General features: G+C 50.3%; 2 protein-coding genes across 4 annotated transcripts in view; one reads left to right on the top strand and one right to left on the bottom strand.

Annotated features, from left to right (window-relative positions):
* CTU1 (cytosolic thiouridylase subunit 1) overlaps positions 1–12,565 on the top strand; it is a 15,499-nt gene extending 2,934 nt beyond the window's left edge. For 2 of the 3 annotated variants that reach the window (XM_018562179.1, XM_018562178.1), the window contains exons 2-3: positions 9,816–10,321; positions 11,988–12,565. In XM_018562179.1, coding sequence (XP_018417681.1) covers positions 9,826–10,321; positions 11,988–12,517 — 1,026 coding nt within the window. In that variant the 5' untranslated portion in view covers positions 9,816–9,825 and the 3' untranslated portion in view covers positions 12,518–12,565. Of the gene's footprint in view, positions 1–117; positions 168–9,815; positions 10,322–11,987 lie in introns of those variants that run through there. The other variant, XM_018562176.1, reaches the window with a different exon arrangement.
* On the bottom strand, positions 2,054–5,953 carry LOC108791625 (extensin-2-like). Its single transcript, XM_018562165.1, has 3 exons — positions 5,854–5,953; positions 4,916–5,022; positions 2,054–4,063 (listed from the first exon to the last, which is right to left on the bottom strand). The coding sequence occupies exons 1-3, from the start codon at positions 5,951–5,953 to the stop codon at positions 2,054–2,056; spliced, it is 2,217 nt and encodes a 738-aa protein (XP_018417667.1).
* Positions 12,566–13,179: the final 614 nt, after the last annotated feature.

The following is a 13,179-nucleotide window of genomic DNA, read 5'->3' as shown; positions in this document are numbered from 1 at the left end:
CAAGATAAATAATGTAATGAAGTCATTTTGAGTTATTGTAACTTTCTTTTTGTGATGTTTTTGTCTTGCAGAGCGGGAATATTTGAGCCCAGCGCTGTCCATACATCTTTTCTGCGGCGGAGAAGCTCTGTTGACGGAGGAGGAGGGGTTTTCGGAGAGTGACGTGCGTGTGTCCTAGCTTGTGGGCCGCATTATTGCTTCATATCTGCCATGTCCTTCCCCATCTACCAGGTGAAGAAAGAGGAACCGGAAGAAGAGCCCATCAATACTCCTAGGAGTGCCGGAAATCCCTCAGCCGGTGATAATGTTCCGCCTGCCAACGCACCTGTGGCGGAAAAGGAAAGCGCTCCGGTTGCATCTTACGCGTCGCCCGCCTGGTACTATTTCGGTGTTCCCGGCGGCTCCTCCAACCTGCAGCGTGAGCCCATCGTCTACTGCTTGCTGTGCCAGATTCAGGTGAAGAGAGGGACTGTCCCGGGCAAGCTGGGCACCACTTGCCTCTATACCCACCTTGAGAGACGCCACAACCTCACCCGGGAGGAAGTGTTCGACGCGGCGGCGGCCGCTGGCTACTGCGGCCCCATCATCACGCCTGCTCCTACAACTGCACCTGCCGTTCCATCACCTACTCCGACTCCGACCGCTTCACCCGCCATTCAGACCTGGGAGTGCAGCAACGACGGCAGCGGACTTGTCCTCATTCCTGTCAAGAGGTCTGGCGCCTCCTCCACCGAGCAAGGCAAATGCGGACGCGCGTCCAAACGCAAAGCCACGATGGCTCCCGCCACCAGTTCTGAAATTCCTGGGCTCACCAAATGTCAGACCACCACCGCTCCTGCCACTTCCTCCGAACCCGCCGAGACCCCCGACTTGGCCAAACACCAGCCTACAGCTGCCTCTGTGACTTCCTCAGGGCCGCCCGGAACGCCCGAACTGAGCAAGTGTCAAGCTTTGTCTGCTCCGGCAACGTCGTCGGGACCATCCGAAACCCCAAAGCTCTCGAAGCCTTCCGGCTCAGGACGTAGGCAGCAGTCTAGAGGTCAGGGCAGGGCCCTGTCGTCTTCGTACCGCCAATCGCTACGTGACCGCCTGCTCAGCAGCGTGCACATGTACTGCGAGGTGTGCCACACTCTGATACTGTCGGGGGAGAGGAGCCAGAGCGCACGGGACCTGGCGCTGGAGACTCACTTCTCCTCACAACATCCTCACATGTTCAGCCGCCTGAAGCGCGGGGCTGCCAGGGATGCACGCCTGGGGGGTCTGGGCCCTTCTTCTGTGGTTCCTTCTGCTCCTCACCCTGGGACTTTTGCCCCCTCCTCTGGTCCATGCTGAGCTGTGCCCGTGTTTATTTTTTTTTTTTAATGCAGCCTACATGACACTCTCCTGGTCATTTCTACTGTACTTGCTGCTCTGGGGTTGCCGAGCCTGGCTACCTTGGCATTACTGAGTCATGTGACCATTTGCAGCCACACCCATTATTGCAGCAGCCTGGAAGACGCTGCTGTTTATGGCAGAATCCTGACAGGCAAAGTTACCACACTTCTTGGTAGTGTTGCGGCATGCATGACGTTGCCGCTCGTCCTCCCCATGTTCCTATTGGCTCATCATGGGTATGGACTGCCTCACTGGCCAGTAGGAATGTGCAGGAGCGGTGGGCAAGCTTTGTCGCTATTGGGAAGTGGGCTGGGATGTTGAAGGGTTTTGGAGGCTGCTGCAGGTGTGCGTCGGCACTTGGTGCTTAAATATAATAGCTGCAGTCTCTTTAAAGTGAACCTCTAGGCAGGATAAATACCTTTTTAATACTTATTCTTTCCACGCAGTCCGAGAGCTTTAAAATGAGCCCTGATTGACCTCTGTAGCCGCAGGCACCATGGAGCAATTCATCCTCAAAATTCACAGCAAAATGACTAAAGTTGTCCTCAGCAGTTCAGCTCACCCCTCTGCCCCCTCCCGGCATTGGCTGATCATCTTACCTCCCCCTCCTCTTCTAACGGTGACTCCAGTTTTTAGCTGACCCCCCCTTTCCCCAATAGAGCTCTTGTTCTTTTTTACTTTAGGGATCGGAAAGCTCAAAGACTGCTGAGGCACTGCAGGGGGATGTAAACTGCTCAGTCACTGCTGGGTGCTGAGCTGCTGAATCATAGTTGGGAGGGGGGGAACAGTGGAAGCTGAGCTGTTGAATCACTCCTAAGAGGGGGAACAGGGGGAGCTGAGCTGTGAGAGGGGGAACGGGGGGGCTGAGCTGTTGAATCACTCCTGAGAGGGGGAACGGGGGGCTGAGCTGTGAGAGGGGGAATGGAGGGCTGAGTTGTTGAATCACTCCTGAGAGGGGGAACGGGGGGCTGAGCTGTGAGAGGGGGAATGGAGGGCTGAGTTGTTGAATCACTCCTGAGAGGGGGAACGGGGGGCTGAGCTGTGAGAGGGGGAATGGAGGGCTGAGTTGTTGAATCACTCCTGAGAGGGGGAACGGGGGGCTGAGCTGTGAGAGGGGGAATGGAGGGCTGAGTTGTTGAATCACTCCTGAGAGGGGGAACGGGGGGCTGAGCTGTGAGAGGGGGAATGGAGGGCTGAGTTGTTGAATCACTCCTGAGAGGGGGAACGGGGGGCTGAGCTGTGAGAGGGGGAATGGAGGGCTGAGTTGTTGAATCACTCCTGAGAGGGGGAACGGGGGGCTGAGCTGTGAGAGGGGGAATGGAGGGCTGAGTTGTTGAATCACTCCTGAGAGGGGGAACGGGGGGCTGAGCTGTGAGAGGGGGAATGGAGGGCTGAGTTGTTGAATCACTCCTGAGAGGGGGAACGGGGGGCTGAGCTGTGAGAGGGGGAATGGAGGGCTGAGTTGTTGAATCACTCCTGAGAGGGGGAACGGGGGGCTGAGCTGTGAGAGGGGGAATGGAGGGCTGAGTTGTTGAATCACTCCTGAGAGGGGGAACGGGGGGCTGAGCTGTGAGAGGGGGAATGGAGGGCTGAGTTGTTGAATCACTCCTGAGAGGGGGAACGGGGGGCTGAGCTGTGAGAGGGGGAATGGAGGGCTGAGTTGTTGAATCACTCCTGAGAGGGGGAACGGGGGGCTGAGCTGTGAGAGGGGGAATGGAGGGCTGAGTTGTTGAATCACTCCTGAGAGGGGGAACGGGGGGCTGAGCTGTGAGAGGGGGAATGGAGGGCTGAGTTGTTGAATCACTCCTGAGAGGGGGAACGGGGGGCTGAGCTGTGAGAGGGGGAATGGAGGGCTGAGTTGTTGAATCACTCCTGAGAGGGGGAACGGGGGGCTGAGCTGTGAGAGGGGGAATGGAGGGCTGAGTTGTTGAATCACTCCTGAGAGGGGGAACGGGGGGCTGAGCTGTGAGAGGGGGAATGGAGGGCTGAGTTGTTGAATCACTCCTGAGAGGGGGAACGGGGGGCTGAGCTGTGAGAGGGGGAATGGAGGGCTGAGTTGTTGAATCACTCCTGAGAGGGGGAACGGGGGGCTGAGCTGTGAGAGGGGGAATGGAGGGCTGAGTTGTTGAATCACTCCTGAGAGGGGGAACGGGGGGCTGAGCTGTGAGAGGGGGAATGGAGGGCTGAGTTGTTGAATCACTCCTGAGAGGGGGAACGGGGGGCTGAGCTGTGAGAGGGGGAATGGAGGGCTGAGTTGTTGAATCACTCCTGAGAGGGGGAACGGGGGGCTGAGCTGTGAGAGGGGGAATGGAGGGCTGAGTTGTTGAATCACTCCTGAGAGGGGGAACGGGGGGCTGAGCTGTGAGAGGGGGAATGGAGGGCTGAGTTGTTGAATCACTCCTGAGAGGGGGAACGGGGGGCTGAGCTGTGAGAGGGGGAATGGAGGGCTGAGTTGTTGAATCACTCCTGAGAGGGGGAACGGGGGGCTGAGCTGTGAGAGGGGGAATGGAGGGCTGAGTTGTTGAATCACTCCTGAGAGGGGGAACGGGGGGCTGAGCTGTGAGAGGGGGAATGGAGGGCTGAGTTGTTGAATCACTCCTGAGAGGGGGAACGGGGGGCTGAGCTGTGAGAGGGGGAATGGAGGGCTGAGTTGTTGAATCACTCCTGAGAGGGGGAACGGGGGGCTGAGCTGTGAGAGGGGGAACAGGGGGAGCTGAGCTGTGAGAGGGGGAACGGGGGGGCTGAGCTGTGAGAGGGGCAACGGGGGGGCTGAGCTGTTGAATCACTCCTGAGAGGGGGAACAGGGGGAGCTGAGCTGCTCAGTCACAACTGGGAGGAGGGAGCTCAGCTGCTCCTTCCCTTTCTAGCAGTGACTCCGCAGTTCAGCTGACCCCGCTCCCCCCTCAGAAAGCTCATGCTCGGTGTTTACACAGAGATCGGAAGGGTTAAAGACTGCTTAGTCCATACTTGGAGGGGGAGCTGAGCTCCTGGGTCACAGGTAACGGGGCATCTGACTTCCTCAATCACTACTGAATCGAAGGTGCAAGTAATTGAGCTGCTCAATCACTGCTGGGAGAGGGGGAGCGAGGTAAGCCGAGCTGCAGAGAAAAAGACTTGCATTTGAGGATGAATTGCTCCAGATTGGCTGCAGCTACAAATGTCAGGAATGATTTGTTTTAATGCTTGATATGAGTACGTAACTACTTGAATGTCCTCATCCTGGCCACAGGTTCACTTTCTACAACAGTGGCAGCTCCCCTAACGTAGTTCTCGCAGGTTCCCTTCTCTGATGTTTTTATACCTATAAAGACTGTTCATCTCGGTCCTTTTCTGTGGAAAAGACTTAACGGTTTCCTCCCCATAGTTCTCTCTGATCTGTACAAAGTATGTCATTCAAATAGTTCCTTATAGGAATCTTGGGATTATTTTTTATAACGATGTTAATAAAATAAAGCTTTAAAGTACAAAAAAAAAAAGAAAGTTTTTCCCATTTCTGGTGGCGTGGGAGATGGCTTGCTGAATGCGACAGATATCCCCTCACCTCAGCCGAGGTCGGCCAGCATGGCTTTTCAGACGAGCTACAGTTGTCGGTGACTTCCCATGGGTGCCTATGTACCTGACGAAGCCTTGAATGGCGAAACGCTGCAGCTGGAGTAGGGGGGACGTCATCACTCAGGTTTACCAAAAATTTGCGGTCAAATTGAGTTATGTTTGAATTGCGATTATTTGCTTTTTATATGAGCGATCTTTTATAAAGAGCTGGTTACAAACTATATGAACTATTCTGATCTCTCTGGCTGATTATTTTTCTTGCCCGGGATTAAGATCTGAGGCTTCATCGTAGGTGAAAGGGGGGATGTATCGTTTTATTTTGCAAAGATTTACTTTATCGTGTTCAAGGTTAAATAAATAGTAAAAATATATTTTTATTTGTTTTAGTGAGATGATTGGAACTGTTACATAAAAATATATTGTATTTGCCATTTTCCTGCCAGCAGGTGGCGCTGTATCTTCAGTTGCTCAGCGGGCTATCCTTGACTACTGTGCTGAAAAAGCCTGTTTTTAGTATGGAACTTTAATGTGATTATGAATGCATACTGGCCTCTTCCTTTAGAAAACTATATCTCACTACACCTCACTTCCTGCCCAAATAGAAAAAAGGTGGTTTTATGGCTTTATGTGGTGTTGCTCTTATAATAATATAATATAATATGGGCATCTGCAGGTATAGTTACATATATATGAATCTCTGCCAGGCCCAGATATAAGAATGGCGCCTTAATTTACTGATTGCGTACTTGGCCCACCCACCTCTCACACTTTATTATCCTATACCGGTGATGGACATAATGGGGGAGCAATAGTGAGACATGGGAATGAGCAGGGGAAGCACAACATGAGGAATCAAAGTCACCATTGCATAATTGAAAAGCCAAGGCTAATGGGCTACTGTGAGCTCAGCAGTGTATGTGACTTCACCTGGAGGAGGAGCAGGGCTTTGCTTCCTCGTATCGGAGCTGATGACTGGTGGGGTATTGATGAAGAAGTAGCAGGAGAGGTGAAGGAAGCACAGATCCATTGAATGGATCGAACAGGAGCAGGGAGATACTTGCACTGCAGGTCCTCAGGTACAGCTTCCCAGGAGCAGGGAGATACTTGCACTGCAGGTTCTCAGGTACAGCTTCCCAGGAGCAAGGAGATACTTGCACTGCAGTTCCTAAGGTAGAGCTTCCCAGGAGCATGGAGATATTTGCACTGCAGGTCCTCAGGTACAGCTTCCCAGGAGCAAGGAGATACTTGCACTGCAGGTCCTCAGGTACAGCTTCCCAGGAGCAAGGAGATACTTGCACTGCAGGTCCTCAGGTACAGCTTCCCTGGAGCAGGGAGATACTTGCACTGCAGGTCCTCAGGTACAGCTTCCCAGGAGCAAGGAGATACTTGCACTGCAGGTCCTCAGGTACAGCTTCCCAGGAGCAAGGAGATACTTGCACTGCCGGTTCTCAGGTACAGCTTCCCAGGAGCAGGGAGATACTTGCACTGCCGGTCCTCAGGTACAGCTTCCCAGGAGCAGGGAGATACTTGCACTGCAGTTCCTCATGTACAGCTTCCTCTCCAGCAAGGAGAACCATGAGCAACACAGTAGTGACATTTCCAAATCGTGGAAGAATAGTAGTCAGAGGTAGCAGATATAGAGCTATGAGGCTACAAAACAGGAGTGCCTAGGCACAGGAAGCACACTGTTTTTTGTCAGGAGGATATAAAACAAAAGGTGACATTTTTAAAGTACAGCTAAGCCAAAACTGATATTTCTAGATGTTCGCATCAAGATCATATCTTCGCTTTGGTTGACGGGCATGTCTGGCTTATTGCATGCTATCTCCGATCTCTTTTTGAGAACCCTGAAGTCCAAAAATGTAAATCACCCTGTTTGTTGCCTTTGGGCCAACCCTTCCTCCTCTATGTAGCAGAAAAGGGAAGACAAGCCAGCAAGCAGTAAGTTGGCTGATATTATACACTACAGAGCATCCCGGGCTTTGGTTTTTCTGGTGTGCAACAAAAGGGCTCCGAACCGTTATAGAGGCACCTGGAGGTGCCTAGTATTCAGAGTTAGGATGCACCGATACTGGTTTTTCGGTTACGAGTACCGATATTTTTATTTTTTTGCTTCTCGCCGATATTGGAAGTCCCGTTGGGGTATGCTAGGCCGCGTGTAAAGACTCGCCACCCGGCTTCCCGATTAACAGGGAAAGCCGTCTCCATGCTTCTCGTCACTAGGTGACAAGAAAGCATGGAGTCGGCTTTTTGGCCAATCAGGAAGTCGTGCGCCGTGTAATGACGCGGCGCCCGGCTTTCTGATTGGCCGGAAAAGCCGGCTCCGTGCTCCCTCGTCGCAAATGAGGGAGCATTGAGTTGGCTTTCCGGCCAATCAGGAAGCCGGGCAGCGTGCAATATCCCTCAGCGTCCTCACGTCCAATACACTGTATTGGATGTGATGACTTACGGGCTTTTAGACCATTGGGGGAGAGAGGCTTGCGTTATGTTCGTGTGAATCCTGAATTGAAATTCTTTTGGCAGGAATCCCATTCTTTGCCACGTGGCTAGTTCACATCTATGGGCTTCAGCTCAGTGCCATTTAACAATAAGAGACTGTATAACATTTCTGTTCATGAAAGCGGCTTGTTGCTGGGATAAATCTGAACTACAGGCAAAAATAAAGAGACACACGGGGGTGATTTATAAACCGTTCGCATAGCAAACATCTATGAGAATGAGGTTCGCTGTGCGTCATAGCCAATGGGGCTCGCAGTGCGTCATAGCCAATGGTGCTCGCAGTGCATCATATCGAATGAGATTTGCAGTGCATCATAGCCAATGAGGTTTGTAGTGGGTCATAGCCAATTGTGCTCGTAGTGCATCATAGCCAATGAGGCTCGCAGTGCATCATAGCCAATGAGGCTCGCAGTGCATCATAGCCAATGAGGCTCGCAGTGCATCATAGCCAATGAGGCTCGCAGTGCATCATAGCCAATGAAGCTTGCAGTGCATCATAGCCAATGAGGCGCGCAGTGCATTATAGCCAATGAGGCTCGCAGTGCATCATAGCCAATGAGGCTCGCAGTGCATCAGAGCCAATGAGGCTTGCGGTGCGTCATAGCCAATGAGCATTGCTGAGGAGCGAAGGAATTTACTATGCCCCTTGCCTCCATCTAGTGGCGATAGTTCACTGTGAACCTCATTGGCTATAATGCACAGCGAGCCTCTTTCGCATAGATGTTTGCTATGCAAACGGTCCAGCAGTAAAATCTCTAAAGGGAGGTGCAAGTGATACATTAGGAGGTAGCTGTGTGGGGATGAATTGTTTGAGAAAGTATTTCAATGATTAGGTTAAGGTGGAATAGGCTGAAGAGATGAGTCCTCATGGATCTCTAAAGGCAGACAGAGTGGGAGACAGACGGACAGGTTGGGGTAAAGCGTTCCAAAGGATGGGAGAGACTCTAGAGAAGTCCTGGAGGTGAGCATAGGAGAAGTTGACAAGGGAGCTAAAGAGCAGGAGGTCTTGGGAGGAGCTTAGGGGGCGGTTAGGGTGATACTTTGAGACCAGGTTGGAGATAGAGGTGGGGGAAATGTCTAAGTGCATTTACCTTTTTTGCCCCCTTTCCCTGACCTAACCTAACCCACCCTCCCCTTCCACTGATGTATACTTACCTCAATCCAACGGCTGGGGGTCCACCATTTGTTCACACCCAGCGCAGCAAGTCTTCACTGTCAATCTTTTGCATTACAGCGCCCATAGTTGTCTATAGGGCTGTGTCCCAAGGCTAGAAAGTCCTTAGTTCATACATAGTGACAAACTGGGGCTTGGTGCCTGAGTTCGCCCAAACCTTCTCAAAAACTGTGACCGACACCCCTACTCTCGGTCCAATTAGTGATGGCAGTTGCAGAAGGGACATTCCTTAACCCTTTGTGACGTGTTGCTGTAGGATAGGGAATGCACTTGCCACAACCGATTGAGCCGGGAGGGGGGTGTAGTCTTGGGAGAACTGGGTTTGTTTGTACCAAGCCCCAGCACGTCGCTCTACACACATCTAGGGACTGATTTTCAAATGCACCACTAGATGGCGCTGAGGAGCATTGGCATTTCCTATGCTCCTCAGTGCCATATAGGGGCGCTAGTGCCATGCAAACGGCATTCACACAGCTATACGATGAGCGCAAGTCTTATAAATCAGACCCTAGTGTTCTTTGACTGCAGTTCTTTACTTGTATAGTGACATTTAAGACTCCATCTTTTCACTGTGGAGGATGCTTTTATTTTAATTTGTGTCCTGTCTGCATTGTTTTGTGTTTGTCTTCAATCAAAAAAATTGCATATATATATATATATATATACACAAATCTGTTTCTGACTCTATAATCCCTGAATACTCCTTCCATTATATTGGCACCCATTGGTAATTAAAGCTGAACTGCCAGGGTCATATGGAAAACAGCTTCTTAATCCAATTATGTATTTATTAAAACACCATTAAAGGTCTTTTCAATAGAACTGGTGTAAGTACCAGAATCTGTCCCCCTGCAAAGCAGCTCTGAGTCTAGGAGAGGGGGTATGTGAGGCAATCCGACATCTGTTACTTTACACAGAGCAAGCCTACATTAGGATAGAGCAGAGTGATGATCTCATTGGCTTGCTGCTGCATTCTTCACTGTCCAATCACAGGCTGGGGGTGGATTTGGAACAGGGAGGCCCAGGACCTGACTGGGGAGCTTGGAACTCAAGACTGTCTGAACAGAATTGCAAATCTTTCAGCAGGTGAAGCAGTTCTCCGATATGTCTTCCAGCTGTGTATTAGGCTGTTTGCGCAGGGTACAGCGTTAAACATCTTGCAGTTAGTTGGGCAAGACCCTCCCTTTTTTTTAACGTGCTTTCCTTTGCTTTACAGACCAACCGCCATGCCCGTGAATTGCAGCAGCTGCGAAACCCAACGTGCCGTCCTACGCCGACCAAAGACCGGCCACTCCGTCTGCAAAGAATGCTTCTTCCGAGCCTTCGAGGAGGAGATCCACCACACTATTGTGACTGCCAAGCTCTTCCAGCCGGGAGAGAAAGTCGGCATCGGCGCCTCCGGCGGAAAGGACTCAACGGTGCTCGCCCACGTCATGAAAGTTCTCAACGAGCGCTATAACTACGGACTGGAGCTCATCCTGGTGTCTGTGGACGAAGGCATCTCGGGATACAGAGACGACTCCTTGGAGACGGTGAAAAGAAACCAGCAACAGTATGAGCTGCCTCTGAAAATCGTGTCCTATCAGGAGCTGTACGGGTGGACCATGGACCAGATCGTCAAGCAAGTAGGGCTGAAGAACAACTGTACCTTCTGTGGGGTGTTCAGGAGACAGGCGTTGGACCGAGGGGCCATGATGTTGGGCGTTAATAAGATCTGCACAGGTAACTACGCCTTTCAGTTGTGATATTGACATGCTAAGTTTAAAGCATCACTCAACCCAGAAGACTGGAACAGATTGTGAGTGCGGGGCATCATGACCACGCCCATGGCCATGGCGCCCTGCACTCACAGTACATTGATGCAGAGGGCGGCACTGATGTCATCACGTTGGTGCTGCTCTGCTTTATTCAGGACCCAATGCATTATATGACCATTAGAAAAGGAGGGAGGGGCATGCAACCCAGAGGTGGCTTTTAAAGATCTCTAAAGATTATTTGCCAAGCTTAACATCATCAACATTATCATTATCATCATCATCATCATCAAACAAACAAGAAGCTCCATCTGGGCCAATCTAACTTATGGATTACAAGAGGGTGTAATATTAAACAAATTGGACAGCCATTCGCCCTCTGTGAATGTTAATAGAGGCAAAAATGAACGTTCTTAGCATATTTTCATTATATAAGCCAAATAAAAAATCTGGATGATACCGTATTATGGCCACTAGATGGAGCCGAGAGGCATAGCAAATAAATACTTCTTTCCTATGCTCCTCAACTCCATCTAGTGGCCACAAAGTGGTATTTTCTGAATATAACATTCAACTTAAAGGAGAACTATGGGGTCAGGGCTTTTCCCCATAGTTCTCCTTAGGGTAACGGGAGGACACAAACTAGCGTCCTCCCATCACCCTAAGCTCAGTATACCGCGAGCTACAGCTCTCATTGTCACAGGTCGGCTAGAACTATGAGGTGAGTGAAAAGCACTCACCTCATACTTCTCCTTTAAAAAGAGAATATACAAAGTTCATTTTTGCCTCCATTCGCAAAAAATAATGTTCACAGAGCTCCACGGGAGGAATGGCCCTGCAAATTGTTTATGAATACACCCCTGGGTGCTGTGACAGTCAAACACATGGGAGGAAATTAAATAAAAAATAAAGACTCTGGAGTAGCTCAACAGGTTTGAATCAGGAGCAAGGAAAGAAGTTGAATCATTTGGCACTTTACCTTCATACTTTACAGCTGCCAGGAGGGACACTAGTAATAGCATTTAGGAATAGGAGGTCTTTACTGAACAAGGTCATCCATTTTGGTAACTGTTATTGGTCACTACTACTTCATTTACTTATTACCAGCTCTAAGTACATATGAATAACTGTCATTTCTGTTCTTTCTTTGTGTTGCAAGCAGGAATTGCCTTGTCACTTTACACTTGGGCCAGCAGGCATTGAGCAGGGCCAGTAAGCGTCTGTCAGTGACTGAGGGTCAGAATCAGGGGAAGAAGCTGATGGCTATAGGGAGAGAGTTAGTAGATGCGGAGCACAATTGCTCTTGTGAACATCCACATGCAGGATTATGCTTCTTCATATAGATATCTAGTGGAAGAATCAAATTGGAAGTTTGTTACTTTACATCTCTTTACACCCTTGGTTCTCAACTGGTGGGTCGTGACCCAAAAGTGGGTCGCGACCCCATGTTCAATTATGGCCGTGAGGGAGCTCCATCCATACATGCATTGATTACAGCTCCCTTGCATGCCCTGTAGAGGTGTCTGGACCAGAATGACGTCACATTCTGGTTGAGAACCACTACTTTACACTGACTTGTTAATGCTTCTTTTGTCCATGTCACACATAGATGTCTCCTCTGCTTCTACTTACAGGTCACAACGCCGATGACATAGCCGAAACGGTGCTCATGAACTTCCTCCGGGGGGACATTGCGAGACTGCGCCGGTGCACCGCCATCACAACAGGCAGCGAGGGTGCCATCCCGCGATGCAAGCCCCTGAAGTACGCCTACGAGAAGGAGATCGTCCTCTATGCTTACTTTAAAAAGCTTGACTACTTCTCCACCGAGTGCATCTACTCCCCTAACGCTTACCGCGGCCATGCCCGTGCTTTCCTGAAGGACTTGGAGGCTCTGAGGCCCAGCGCCATCATGGACATCATCCACTCAGGGGAAAATTTATCGGTGAAGGAGGATGTTAAGATGCCTGTCCAGGGGACCTGCTCCCGCTGTGGTTACATATCCAGCCAGGGACTTTGTAAGGCCTGTGTGCTGCTAGAAGGCTTGAATCGAGGCCTACCCAAGCTGGGCATCGGCAAACACCACAAACTTCACCATAAGCTCCTGGCGCAGGAACCGCTGAGTGAGGAGGAAACCAGAAAGCTGAAGTCCATAGATTTCTAATAGGGGAGTAGGAAGTCCATAGATTTCTAATAGGGGAGCAGGAAGTCCATAGATTTCTAATAGGGGAGTAGGAAGTCCATAGACTTCTAATAGGGGAGTAGGAAGTCCATAGACTTCTAATAAGGGAGTAGGAAGTCCATAGGCTTCTAATAGGGGAGTAGGGAGTCCATAGACTTCTAATTGTGGAGTAGGAAGTCCATAGACTTCTAATAGTGGAGTAGGAAGTCCATAGACTTCTGATAATGGAGTAGGAAGTCCATAGACTTCTGATAATGGAGTAGGTAGTCCATAGACTTCTGATAATGGAGTAGGAAGTCCATAGACGTCTGATAATGGAGTAGGAAGTCCATAGACTTCTAATTTAGTGGAATGGTTAGAACCACTGTCAGATTTTTATTGCTGTCCTCCTGTTTGTAAGTTTTCTCCTTGCTCACCCTCAGAGTGACTACACAGGAAGTAAGGGGGATCTCCAACAAGAGCAATAAAGACCTGAAAGAAGTTCTAACCCTCCTCCACAAAATGCTTCTTTATTTTTTAAAATGGAGAAGTTTCCTTTCACTTCCTGTCCCAGGGCATCCCTATAATTCCCTGGCACACAAGGTGTCATAGGACAGTTGGAGGGACCTCTCCCCAATGGGAACTTGGACAGCAATAAAAATGTA

The sequence above is a fragment of the Nanorana parkeri genome, unplaced genomic scaffold (genome assembly GCF_000935625.1).
Source record: "Nanorana parkeri isolate BGI_ZX_2015 unplaced genomic scaffold, ASM93562v1 scaffold563, whole genome shotgun sequence".
Classification (NCBI taxonomy): domain Eukaryota; kingdom Metazoa; phylum Chordata; class Amphibia; order Anura; family Dicroglossidae; genus Nanorana; species Nanorana parkeri.
Note: the sequence above shows the minus strand (reverse complement) of the source record. Positions and strands in the feature narration are given on the sequence as shown.

What these genes read in the sequence shown, in the direction of transcription:
- LOC108791625 (XM_018562165.1), bottom strand. Translation starts at nt 5,953, where the DNA reads ATGGATCTGTGCTTCCTTCACCTCTCCTGCTACTTCTTCATCAATACC. An exon ending in AAGCCCTGCTCCTCCTCCAG is followed by an intron (nt 5,023 to 5,853) that starts GTGAAGTCACAT and finishes CCCCTACTCCAG; the next exon opens with CTGCAGCGTTTCGCCATTCA. An exon ending in GCTGGCCGACCTCGGCTGAG is followed by an intron (nt 4,064 to 4,915) that starts GTGAGGGGATAT and finishes CCCCTCTCACAG; the next exon opens with CTCAGCCCCCCGTTCCCCCT.